Below are 12,781 nucleotides of genomic sequence, written 5' to 3' on the forward strand. Positions count from 1 at the left end.
TAAATTCTTACATTATAATTCAACTCACAGGTATAGGTAGACAATATCTCTCAGAAATTCAAAATTTAGCAGTGTAATTAAAAATATTTTCATTTGGGGTCATACAAAATTTGACTGCTATTTTTCTTATTCATCACATAAAGAATAATCAAAATGTATTATCTTACTGTGTGAAAACATATTTTGTAAAATAATTATAAACTGTATCTTACTTTATAATTTGTACAATCTGTTGACACATTAAAAATTATGACACTTATTAAACAATATTCTCAGGAGCATAATGCTATACCTACTATAATAGAACTATTTTTTAACTAAATAATTGATTTCATCATTTCTTTCAAGTAGTCAGTTTTGTTCTAAAACTATAACTACAGCTCCACAGATTTTATTCACATGCCAAGTTCTGAAAAGTTATCTAACACATAACTCATAGAAAGCCATATTGGAAACATTTGTTTCTTACAATGTTATCTGTGAAAAATATCACATTTAAAATACTGCATTCCTGAAATCATAAAGGAACAGGTTTGTAGAGCAGAAAGTCTAGCAGGAAATGAGCTTGGAAGGAGGCCCTAAATTGGCAGAAATTTCTATATAATCTAAAAATACATACAGAATAAGACAAACTAAACCAAGATTAAAAGGAAAGCATTTTTTTCCTTTATACATTTTAGAATTTTCTCATTTGTTTGAAGTAAACCAGGCTTTCTGGACCATATCTTTAAAGGTCTGTTTCACTTGCTGGTTCCTTAGGGTATAAATGAAGGGATTCAGCAAAGGGGCAACTGAGGTATTGAGCACAACTACTCCTTTGTTTAAGGTCACTCTGTCATTGGCTGATGCTTTTATGTACATGAAGATGCAGCCACCATAAGAAATGGAACCTACAATCATGTGGGAAGAACAGGTAGAAACGGCTTTGGTCCTTTGTTGGAGGGAAGGGAATTTGAGAATTGTCTTGATGACATAAGCATAGGAGAGAATCACTAACATCAGTGTGGACATCAGTGTCACCACAGCCAAGAAAAAGGACATCAGCTCTAGAAAATGTGTATCTGAACAAGAGATCTGTAGGATGGGAGAAGAATCACAGATAAAATGATCAATGACATTGGAATCACAGAATTGCAATTTGAGCCCTAAGATCACTGGAGGAAAGATCATCAGCAATACAGTTACCCAAGAGCTGAGTACAAGTTGGTGGCAAACTCTATTGCTCATTAGAGTGGTGTAACAGAGGGGTGTACATATGGCCACATAATGTTCATAGGACATAGCAGCCAGAAGGTAAAATTCAGTGACTCCCAGTAAAATAAAAAAAATAACCGAGTCATACAACTCATATAGGAAATAGTTCTGTCCTTTGTGACAAGGCTCACCAAGAACCTTGGAATGCAAACAGTTGTGAATGAAATTTCTAAAAAGGAGAAATATTGTAGAAAGAAATACATCGGTGTGTTAAGGTGGGAATCTAGCAGAGTGAGAAGGATGATGGTTAAGTTTCCTGTCACACTGAACACACAGGTAAAAAACAGAAAGAGAAAAACTACAATCTGTAACACAGGGTCCTCTGTCAGACCCAAAAGGATGAACTCTGTTTGCATTGAGTGGTTCTTCATTTATCTCATAGGAGTTTTATCAAACATAGACAAAAAGATCTGAAAAAAAAATTAGGATTGGCTGTGAGAGTCAATAAGGAAAAAAGAAGATGAGAGAGAAGCTAACATTAAATTGATGCCAACAATATGCTAAGCACCATGTTTGGGGATGTACATAAATTTTCTTGTTAATATCTGCAAAACCCTCTATGAGTAGAGTATTATTATCCCTCTTTTTAGAGAAAAAAATTGAGGCTTAGATTAAAGATTTTTTCTGAGGTATATATCTAAATCTCAGCTTTTTAATAGAAATATGTTGAATCTTTAATGAAGATAAATATTCAAGACACAACAGATAAAATCCATCTGAATCCCTTGGGTGAGATTTAAGCATTTATATTTCTACAAAGTTTAAAGTTCACAGCCAATGAAGATGTACTGGGTTAGTAATTCAGTGGGATGTTGAACCCAAAGCCTTTTACATTCAACACCTTTGCTCCTTTCAGCTTTATCATAATGAATATCCACTACAAGGTCTTAGTCTTAAATACATGAATAAATTTAGAATGTTTGTGAATTCACTTAAAATCTATGGAAATTATATATGAAGAGGGCATATATAGCTTTTTTAAAATAGAGGGCAAATGACACATTATTTTTAAGGCTGACTACAATAGATAATACTGCTTCAAGAAGGGCAACAATAAAACATAATTGAATATCAATGTCAGTTGGGTGGTAAACCAGAAAATTACAGATTGGACTTAAAAATCACAGAAAATAGTCACAGTATCTTAGATCTAAAAGAGAATTTATGGATAACTCGACTAATCTTTACATAAAGCCAAAATTCTCAGCAAAATCGAGAAAGGAATCTATTTAGCAAGATTTTACCCAAGGATACAATTATGACAGTTGACAACTTTTACAAATAAAACTAGAATATAAACAATAAATAAAAGGGAGAAATAATTCTATAAATTCAAAAACATTCAAACTCTTGCAACCATATTTCCAATAAAGGTTTTCAAATCTCTAAACACATTTTAGAAATTAGCTACACTGCTTTTAAGACATATACCAGTTTTTCTTTATCTTCCACATGTCTTCTTAGCCTCCTTGTAGATGAGATGTACTACTTCCATACGAAGTTTACCATTTACATGATTCCTAAAAGACAAAATTACTGTAAAACTTTCAATTGATGGTAATGATTCTTTTTCACAACATGTTCAAATAGTCAGCTTTCTTTTAAAATCTATCGCATATTGTATATAAAATGTCTTACCGTTCTATGTTTCATTTCTTTTCCTTAATTTCTATGTCAGAATTTAAGCCTGAATAGTACAATTATGTGTTGCTTCCTTAATAGTTTTCTCTTAGGGTGATTTAAAAAGATAAAATTTGATCTAGTCCAGAGTGTTTGTGTGAATATCACAATGATTTCCAGAATTAAATGAGGAAAGATTTAGAGTAATTAATGATATCTTCTGTGTCAAATGCTGCTTAGTATTCTTGTCTGCTAAATGAAAATAATCTGTTCTTTTTCACATATATTCTCATGTAATAAGCATCTTAATACCTTCTATTTTTAATTAATGAATGTATGTCTTTTTATTTTTATTTTTTATTTATTTTTTATTTTTATTTTTTTTCTTCCATTTATTTTTATTTGTTGGAGGCTAATTACTTTAAAACATTGCAGTGGTTTTTGTCATACATTGAAATGAATTAGCCATGGATTTACATGTATTCCCCATCCCGGTCCCCTCTCCCACCTCCCTCTCCACCCCATCCCTCTGGGTCTTCCCAGTGCACCAGGCCTGAGCACTTGTCTCATGCATCCAACCTGGGCTGGTGATCTGTTTCACCCTAGATATACATGTTTCGATGCTGTTCTCTTGAAACATCCCGCCCTCGCCTTCTCCCACAGAGTCCACAAGTCTGTTCTATACATCTGAGTCTCTTTTTCTTTTTTTGCATATAAGGTTATCGTTACCATCTTTCTAAATTCCATATATATGTGCTAGTATACTGTAATGGTCTTTATCTTTCTGGCTTACTTCGCTCTGTATAATGGGTTCCAGTTTCACCCATCTCATTAGAACTGATTCAAATGAATTCTTTTTGATGGCTGAGTAATATTCCATGGTGTATATGTACCACAGCTTCCTCATCCATTCGTCTGCTGATGGGCATCTAGGTTGCTTCCATGACATGGCTATTATAAACAGTGCTGCAATGAACATTGGGGTGCACATGTCTCTTTTGGATCTGGTTTCCTCAGTGTGTATGCCTAGAAGTGGTATTGCTGGGTCATATGGCAGATCTATTTCCAGCTTTTTAAGGAATCTCCACACTGTTTTCCATAGTGGCTGTACTAATTTGCATTCCCACCGACAGTGTAAGAGGGTTCCCTTTTCTCCACACCCTCTCCAGCATTTATTGCTTGTAGACTTTTGGATAGCAGCCATCCTGACTGGTGTATAATGGTACCTCATTGTGGTTTTGATTTGCATTTCTCTGATAATGAGTGACGTTGAGCATCTTTTCATGTGTTTTTTTGCCATCCGTATGTCTTCCTTGGAGAAATGTCTGTTTAGTTCTTTGGCCCATTTTTTGATTGGGTCATTTATTTTTCTGGAGTTGAGCTGGAGGAGTTGCTTGTATATTTTTGAGATTAATCCTTTGTCTGTTGCTTCATTTGCTATTATTTTCTCCCAATCTGAGGGCTGTCTTTTCACCTTACTTACAGTATCCTTTGTTGTGCAAAAGCTTTTAAGTTTCATTAGGTCCCATTTGTTTATTTTTGCTTTTGTTTCTAAAATTCTGGGGTGTGGGTCATAGAGGATCCTGCTGTGATTTATGTCAGAGAGTGTTTTGCCTATGTTCTCCTCTAGGAGTTTTATAGTTTCTGGTCTTACATTTAGATCTTTAATCCATTTTGAGTTTATTTTTGTGTATGGTGTTAGAAAGTGTTCTAGTTTCATTCTTTTACAGGTGGTTGACCAGTTTTCCCAGCACCACTTGTTAAAGAGGTTGTCTTTTTTCCATTGTATATCCTTGCCTCCTTTGTCGAAGATAAGGTGACCATAGGTTCGTGGATTTATCTCTGGGCTTTCTATTCTGTTCCATTGATCTATATTTTTGTCTTTGTGCCAGTACCATACTGTCTTGATGACTGTGGCTTTGTAGTAGAGTCTGAAGTCAGGCAGATTGATTCCTCCAGTTCCATTCTTCTTTCTCAGGATTACTTTGGCTATTCGAGGTTTTTTGTATTTCCATAGAAATTGTGAAATTATTTGTTCTAGTTCTGTGAAAAATACCGTTGGTAGTTTGATAGGCGATTGCATTGAATCTATAGATTGCTTTGGGTAGTATAGCCATTTTGACAATATTGATTCTTCCAATCCATGAACACGGTATATTTCTCCATCTGTTTGTGTCCTCTTTGATTTCTTTCATCAGTGTTTTATAGTTTTCTATGTATAGGTCTTTTGTTTCTTTAGGTGGATATACTCCTAAATATTTTATTCTTTTTGTTGCAATGGTGAATGGTAATATGACCCAGCAATCCCACTTCTGGGCATACACACCAAGGAAACCAGATCTGAAAGAGACACGTGGACCCCAATGTTCATCGCAGCACTGTTTATAATAGCCAGGACATGGAAGCAACCTAGATGCCCATCAGCAGACGAATGGATGAGGAAGCTGTGGTACATATACACCATGGAATATTACTCAGCCATTAAAAAGAATTCATTTGAATCAGTTCTAATGAGATGGATGAAACTGGAGCCCATTATACAGAGCGAAGTAAGCCAGAAAGATAAAGACCATTACAGTATACTAACACATATATATGGAATTTAGAAAGATGGTAACGATAACCCTATATGCAAAACAGAAAAAGAGACTCAGATGTATAGAACAGACTTGTGGACTCTGGGAGAAGGCGAGGGTGGGATGTTTCAAGAGAACAGCATTGAAACATGTATATTATCTAGGGTGAAACAGATCACCAGCCCAGGTTGGGTGCATGAGACAAGTGCTAGGGCCTGGTGCACTGGGAAGACCCAGAGGAATCGGGTGGAGAGGGAGGTGGGAGGGGGGACTGGGATGGGGAATACATGTTAATCCATGGCTAATTCATATCAATGTATGACAAAAACTACTGTAATGATGTAAAGTAAATAGCCTCCAACTAATAAAAATAAATGGAAAAAAAAAAAAAAAGAATTGTATCCAAAGAATGTAAAAGATATGTGACACTTCCAGTGGCTCAAGAAATTAAGGAAGAATGACATCCAGACATTAATAACTTTATGGTATTCCTTCCAAGTGTGTTAAAATAAAAACATTAAAGGTAACGTTATTCCTACCCTTGACTTACCATGTATGAGAGAAAGAGAAATGCCAAGAAGTGAAAAAAACAGCATTATCCCCCTCACATACAATCATATCTTGCCCCCGCTCTCCTCTCTTCCCCCTGGTAACCACGAGTTTGTTCTTTAATTGTGTAAGCCAGTTTCTGTTTTGTTATATTCATTTCTTTCATTTTATAGATTTCTTAAGAAAGTGATAGCATACAGTGTTTGTCTTTCTGTGGCTGACTTATTTCACTTAGCGTGATACCATCCAGGTACATCCACCATGAGATATTACCTCTCACGTGGGTAAGAATGGCTATCATCAAAAAGACCATAAATAAATGTTGGGAGAATGAGGACAAAATGGAACCCTAGTACATTGCTGCTGAGAATGTGAATTGGTGCAACCACTCTGGAAAATGGTTTTGTGGTTCCTCAAAAGACTAAAAATAGAACTGTCATATAATCTAGCAGTTCCACTCTTGGGTATTTACTTGAAGAAAATGAAAACACTAATTTGAAAAGATGCTTGTATGCCAATATTTATGGGACATTATTTACAACTGCCAAGATATGGATGCAATCTAAGTGTTTATCAACAGATGAAAAGATAAAGAAGATGTTGTATATATATGCATATAATAGACTAGTATTCAGCCATAAAATAGAGGTTGCTTTTGAAATACTAGTATTCATATACAATTTAGAAAATGAAAACAAAAGATATTCTTAAAAATAATTTTTTTTAATTAAAAATTTTTTTTTCTTTTCTTTTCTTATTATTAGTTGGAGGCTAATTACTTTACAATATTGTAGTGGTTTTTGCCATACATTGACATGAATCAGCCATGGATTTACATGTGTTCCCCATCCTGATCCCCCCTCCCGCCTTCCTGCCCATCCCATCGCTCTGGGTCTTCCCAGTGCACCAGCCCTGAGCACTGGTCTCGTGCATCCAACCTGGGCTGGTGATCTGTTTCATCCTTGATAGTATACATGTTTCAATGCCATTCTCTCAGAACATCCCACCTTCGCTTTCTCCCACAGAGTCCAAAAGTCTGTTCTGTACATCTGTGTCTCTTTTTCTGTCTTGCATATAGGATTATCATTGCCATCTTTTAAAATTCCACATATATACATTAGTATACTGTATTGGTCTTAATCTTTCTGGCTTACTTCACTCTGTATAATGGGCTCCAGTTTCATCCATCTCACTAGAACTGATTCAAATGAATTCTTTTTAATTACTGAGTAATATTCCATGGTGTATATGTACCACAGCTTCCTCATCCATTCGTCTGCTGATGGGCATCTAGGTTGCTTCCATGTCCTGGCTATTATAAACAGTGCTGCGATGAACATTGGGGTGCATGTGTCTCTTTCAGATCTGGTTTCCTTGGTATGTATACCCAGGAGTGGGATTGCTGGGTCATATAGCAGTTCTATTTCCAGTTTTTTAAGGAATCTCCACACTGTTCTCCATAGCGGCTGTACTAGTTTGCATTCCACCAACAGTGTAAGAGGGTTCCCTTTTCTCCACACCCTCTCCAGCATTTATTGCTTGTAGACTTTTGGATAGCAGCCATCCTGACTGGCATGTAATGGTACCTCATTGTGGTTTTGATTTGCATTTCTCTGATAATGAGTGACATTGAGCATCTTTTCATGTGTTTGTTAGCCATCTGTATGTCTTCTTTGGAGAAATGTCTGTTTAGTTCTTTGGCCCATTTTTTGATTGGGTCATTTATTTTTCTGGAGTTGAGCTGCAGGAGTTGCTTGTATATATTTGAGATTAATCCTTTGTCTGTTACTTCGTTTGCTATTGTTTTCTCCCATTCTGAGGGCTGTCTTTTCACCTTGCTTATAGTTTCCTTTGTTGTGCAAAAGCTTTTAAGTTTCATTAGGTCCCATTTGTTTATTTTTGCCTTTATTTCCAATATTCTGGGAGGTGGGTCATAGAGGATCCTGCTGTGATTTATGTCAGAGAGTGTTTTGCCTATGTTCTCCTCTAGGAGTTTTATAGTTTCTGGTCTTACATTTAGATCTTTAATCCATTTTGAGTTTATTTTTGTGTATGGTGTTAGAAAGTGTTCTAGTTTCATTCTTTTACAGGTGGTTGACCAGTTTTCCCAGCACCACTTGTTAAAGAGGTTGTCTTTTTTCCATTGTATATCCTTGCCTCCTTTGTCGAAGATAAGGTGTCCATAGGTTCGTGGATTTATCTCTGGGCTTTCTATTCTGTTCCATTGATCTATATTTCTGTCTTTGTGCCAGTACCATACTGTCTTGATGACTGTGGTTTTGTAGTATAGTCTGAAGTCAGGCAGGTTGATTCCTCCAGTTCCATTCTTCTTTCTCAGGATTACTTTGGCTATTCGAGGTTTTTTGTATTCCATACAAATTGTGAAATTATTTGTTCTAGTTCTGTGAAAAATACCGTTGGTAGCTTGATAGGGATTGCATTGAATCTATAGATTGCTTTGGGTAGTATAGCCATTTTGACAATATTGATTCTTCCAATCCATGAACACGGTATATTTCTCCATCTGTTTGTGTCCTCTTTGATTTCTTTTTTTTTTTTCATTTTATTTTTTTATTTTTTTTTTCTTCCATTTATTTTTATTTGTTGGAGGCTAATTACTTTAAAACATTGCAGTGGTTTTTGTCATACATTGAAATGAATTAGCCATGGATTTACATGTATTCCCCATCCCGGTCCCCTCTCCCACCTCCCTCTCCACCCCATCCCTCTGGGTCTTCCCAGTGCACCAGGCCTGAGCACTTGTCTCATGCATCCAACCTGGGCTGGTGATCTGTTTCACCCTAGATATACATGTTTCGATGCTGTTCTCTTGAAACATCCCGCCCTCGCCTTCTCCCACAGAGTCCACAAGTCTGTTCTATACATCTGAGTCTCTTTTTTCTTTTTTTGCATATAAGGTTATCGTTACCATCTTTCTAAATTCCATATATATGTGTTAGTATACTGTAATGGTCTTTATCTTTCTGGCTTACTTCGCTCTGTATAATGGGTTCCAGTTTCACCCATCTCATTAGAACTGATTCAAATGAATTCTTTTTGATGGCTGAGTAATATTCCATGGTGTATATGTACCACAGCTTCCTCATCCATTCGTCTGCTGATGGGCATCTAGGTTGCTTCCATGTCCTGGCTATTATAAACAGTGCTGCGATGAACATTGGGGTGCACGTGTCTCTTTCGGATCTGGTTTCCTCAGTGTGTATGCCTAGAAGTGGTATTGCTGGGTCATATGGCAGATCTATTTCCAGCTTTTTAAGGAATCTCCACACTGTTTTCCATAGTGGCTGTACTAATTTGCATTCCCACCAACAGTGTAAGAGGGTTCCCTTTTCTCCACACCCTCTCCAGCATTTATTGCTTGTAGACTTTTGGATAGCAGCCATCCTGACTGGTGTATAATGGTACCTCATTGTGGTTTTGATTTGCATTTCTCTGATAATGAGTGACGTTGAGCATCTTTTCATGTGTTTTTTTGCCATCCGTATGTCTTCCTTGGAGAAATGTCTGTTTAGTTCTTTGGCCCATTTTTTGATTGGGTCATTTATTTTTCTGGAGTTGAGCTGGAGGAGTTGCTTGTATATTTTTGAGATTAATCCTTTGTCTGTTGCTTCATTTGCTATTATTTTCTCCCATTCTGAGGGCTGTCTTTTCACCTTACTTATAGTATCCTTTGTTGTGCAAAAGCTTTTAAGTTTCATTAGGTCCCATTTGTTTATTTTTGCTTTTGTTTCTAAAATTCTGGGGTGTGGGTCATAGAGGATCCTGCTGTGATTTATGTCAGAGAGTGTTTTGCCTATGTTCTCCTCTAGGAGTTTTATAGTTTCTGGTCTTACATATAGATCTTTAATCCATTTTGAGTTTATTTTTGTGTATGGTGTTAGAAAGTGTTCTAGTTTCATTCTTTTACAGGTGGTTGACCAGTTTTCCCAGCACCACTTGTTAAAGAGGTTGTCTTTTTTCCATTGTATATCCTTGCCTCCTTTGTCAAAGGTAAGGTGACCATAGGTTCGTGGATTTATCTCTGGGCTTTCTATTCTGTTCCATTGATCTATATTTCTGTCTTTGTGCCAGTACCATACTGTCTTGATGACTGTGGCTTTGTAGTAGAGTCTGAAGTCAGGCAGGTTGATTCCTCCAGTTCCATTCTTCTTTCTCAGGATTACTTTGGCTATTCGAGGTTTTTTGTATTTCCATAGAAATTGTGAAATTATTTGTTCTAGTTCTGTGAAAAATACCGTTGGTAGCTTGATAGGGATTGCATTGAATCTATAGATTGCTTTGGGTAGTATAGCCATTTTGACAATATTGATTCTTCCAATCCATGAACATGGTATATTTCTCCATCTGTTTGTGTCCTCTTTGATTTCTTTCATCAGTGTTTTATAGTTTTCTATGTATAGGTCTTTTGTTTCTTTAGGTAAATATACTCCCTAAGTATTTTATTCTTTTTGTTGCAATGGTGAATGGTATTGTTTCCTTAATTTCTCTGTTTTCTCATTGTTAGTGTATAGGAATGCAAGGGATTTCTGTGTGTTAATTTTATATCCTGCAACTTTACTATATTTGTTGATTAGCTCTAGTAATTTTCTGGTAGAGTCTTTAGGGTTTTCTATGTAGAGGATCATGTCATCTGCAAACAGAGAGAGTTTCACTTCTTCTTTTCCTACCTGGATTCCTTTTACTTCTTTTTCTGCCCTGATTGCTGTGGCCAAAACTTCCAAAACTTTGTTGAATAGTAGTGGTGAGAGTGGGCATCCTTGTCTTGTTCCTACTTTTAGGGGAAATGCTTTCAATTTTTCACCTTTGAGGGTAATGCTTGCTGTGGGTTTGTCATATATAGCTTTTATTATGTTGAGGTATGTTTCTTCTATTCCTGCTTTCTGGAGAGTTTTAATCATAAATGGATGTTGAATTTTGTCAAAGGCTTTTTCTGCATCTATTGAAATAATCATATGGTTTTCATCTTTCAATTTGTTAATGTGGTGTATTACATTGATTGATTTGTGGATATTAAAGAATCCTTGCATTCCTGGGATAAAGCCCACTTGGTCATGATGTATAATCTTTTTAATATGTTGTTGGATTCTGTTTGCTAGAATTTTGTTAAGGATTTTTGCATCTATGTTCATCAGTGATATTGGCCTGTAGTTTTCTTTTTTTGTGGCATCTTTGTCTGGTTTTGGAATTAGGGTGTTGGTGGCCTCATAGAATGAGTTTGGAAGTTTACCATCTGCAATTTTCTGGAAGAGTTTGAGTAAGATAGGTGTTAGTTCTCCTCTGAATTTTTGGTAGAACTCAGCTGTGAAGCCATCTGGTCCTGGGCTTTTGTTTGCTGGAAGATTTCTGATTACAGTTTCAATTTCCTTGCTTGTGATGGGTTTGTTAAGATCTTCTATTTCTTCCTGGTTCAGTTTTGGAAAGTTATACTTGTTCTAAGAATTTGTCCATTTCTTCCGAGTTGTCCATTTTATTGGCATGGAGCTGCTGGTAGTAGTGTCTTATGATCCTTTGTATTTCAGTGTTGTCTGTTGTGATCTCTCCATTTTCATTTCTAATTTTGTTAATTTGGTTCTTCTCCCTTTGTTTCTTAATGAATCTTGCTAACAGTTTGTCAATTTTGTTTATTTTTTCAAAAAACCAGCTTTTAGCTTTGTTGATTTTTGCTATGGTCTCTTTAGTTTCTTTTGCATTTATTTCTGCCCTAATGTTTAAGATTTCTTTCCTGGAGAAGACTCTTGAGAGTCCGTTGGACTGCAAGGAGATCCAACCAGTCCATCCTAAAGGAAATCAGTCCTGAATATTCATTGGAAGGACTGGTGCTGTAGTTGAAAGTCCAATACCCTGGCCACCTGATGTGAAGAACTGACTCAGTTGAAGAGACCCTGATGCTGGGAATGATTGAGGCCAGGAGGAGAAGGGTACAACAGAGGATTGAGATGGTTGGATGGCATCACTGACTCAATGGACATGAGTTTGGGTAAACTCCGGGAGTTGGTGGTGGACAGAGGCCTGGCGTGCTGCAGTACATGGGGTTGCAAAGAGTCGGACGTGACTGAATGACTAGACTGAACTGAATAAGACTTGAAGTGCTTTTTTGACCCACTGATAGCACACTCCTGTGATGAGAATGTTTATGTTTAGAAAGGAAAGTTACCTGTGAAAGAGCTCTTCAGTGTGTTTCCACCAAAGTGCTTGTTCATTTTCCACAACAAAAATAATGTCTTGACAAATTTGAGTGTAGTCTGTTTCCTGATACAACTGTTCATTACCAGTTTCCCACTGCTGTTTTTGCCTTCACTAAAGTCATACTATTTATGTAGGTTTTTCAAGTTTTGGCTTAGTTTGACCTCCTGTGAAAAGCTTTCTATCCTCCTATGCTTATCTCTTTGCTACCTCTAAATATGTGAGTGTAATTTTGTTAGCATTGGGCTATGTTTTGTTCAATGAGATTCCACAACAATTGCTTCCTGGCCTTTTGGCTAAGATCAAGTGTAGATTCCACAACAGCTAACCCTATTCAAAGTTTAGGGATTGCAATAAATATGTTTATTATAAAATTTACAGATTTTATATGTACATGTGACTCAGAACAAACAGTTTGTTTTCTCAATTAGTGAAATTTCCCTTCTCTTTTATGGTAAAAAGACCAGAAGTGCTTGGATTTCTTTAATATTAGTATGTAATCCCACAGGGACATCCCCAATTTTCTTCTACAAAGGGCCACTTAGATTCTTTTGTGTTTTAGATTTAGTGAGGTATAA

The 12,781-nt window shown here is 36.4% G+C and overlaps 1 protein-coding gene across 1 annotated transcript; it reads right to left on the bottom strand.

The window, feature by feature from the left end:
- Window positions 1-687: 687 nt before the first annotated feature.
- Window positions 688-1,625, bottom strand: LOC110151968 (olfactory receptor 6C70-like). The gene is given in 2 exon segments (XM_020915447.2): window positions 688-1,328; window positions 1,331-1,625. Coding segments are annotated over 2 exon segments (936 nt in total).
- Between the last annotated feature and the right edge of the window lie 11,156 nt (window positions 1,626-12,781).

Source organism: Odocoileus virginianus, unplaced genomic scaffold (genome assembly GCF_023699985.2).
Source record: "Odocoileus virginianus isolate 20LAN1187 ecotype Illinois unplaced genomic scaffold, Ovbor_1.2 Unplaced_Scaffold_21, whole genome shotgun sequence".
Classification (NCBI taxonomy): domain Eukaryota; kingdom Metazoa; phylum Chordata; class Mammalia; order Artiodactyla; family Cervidae; genus Odocoileus; species Odocoileus virginianus.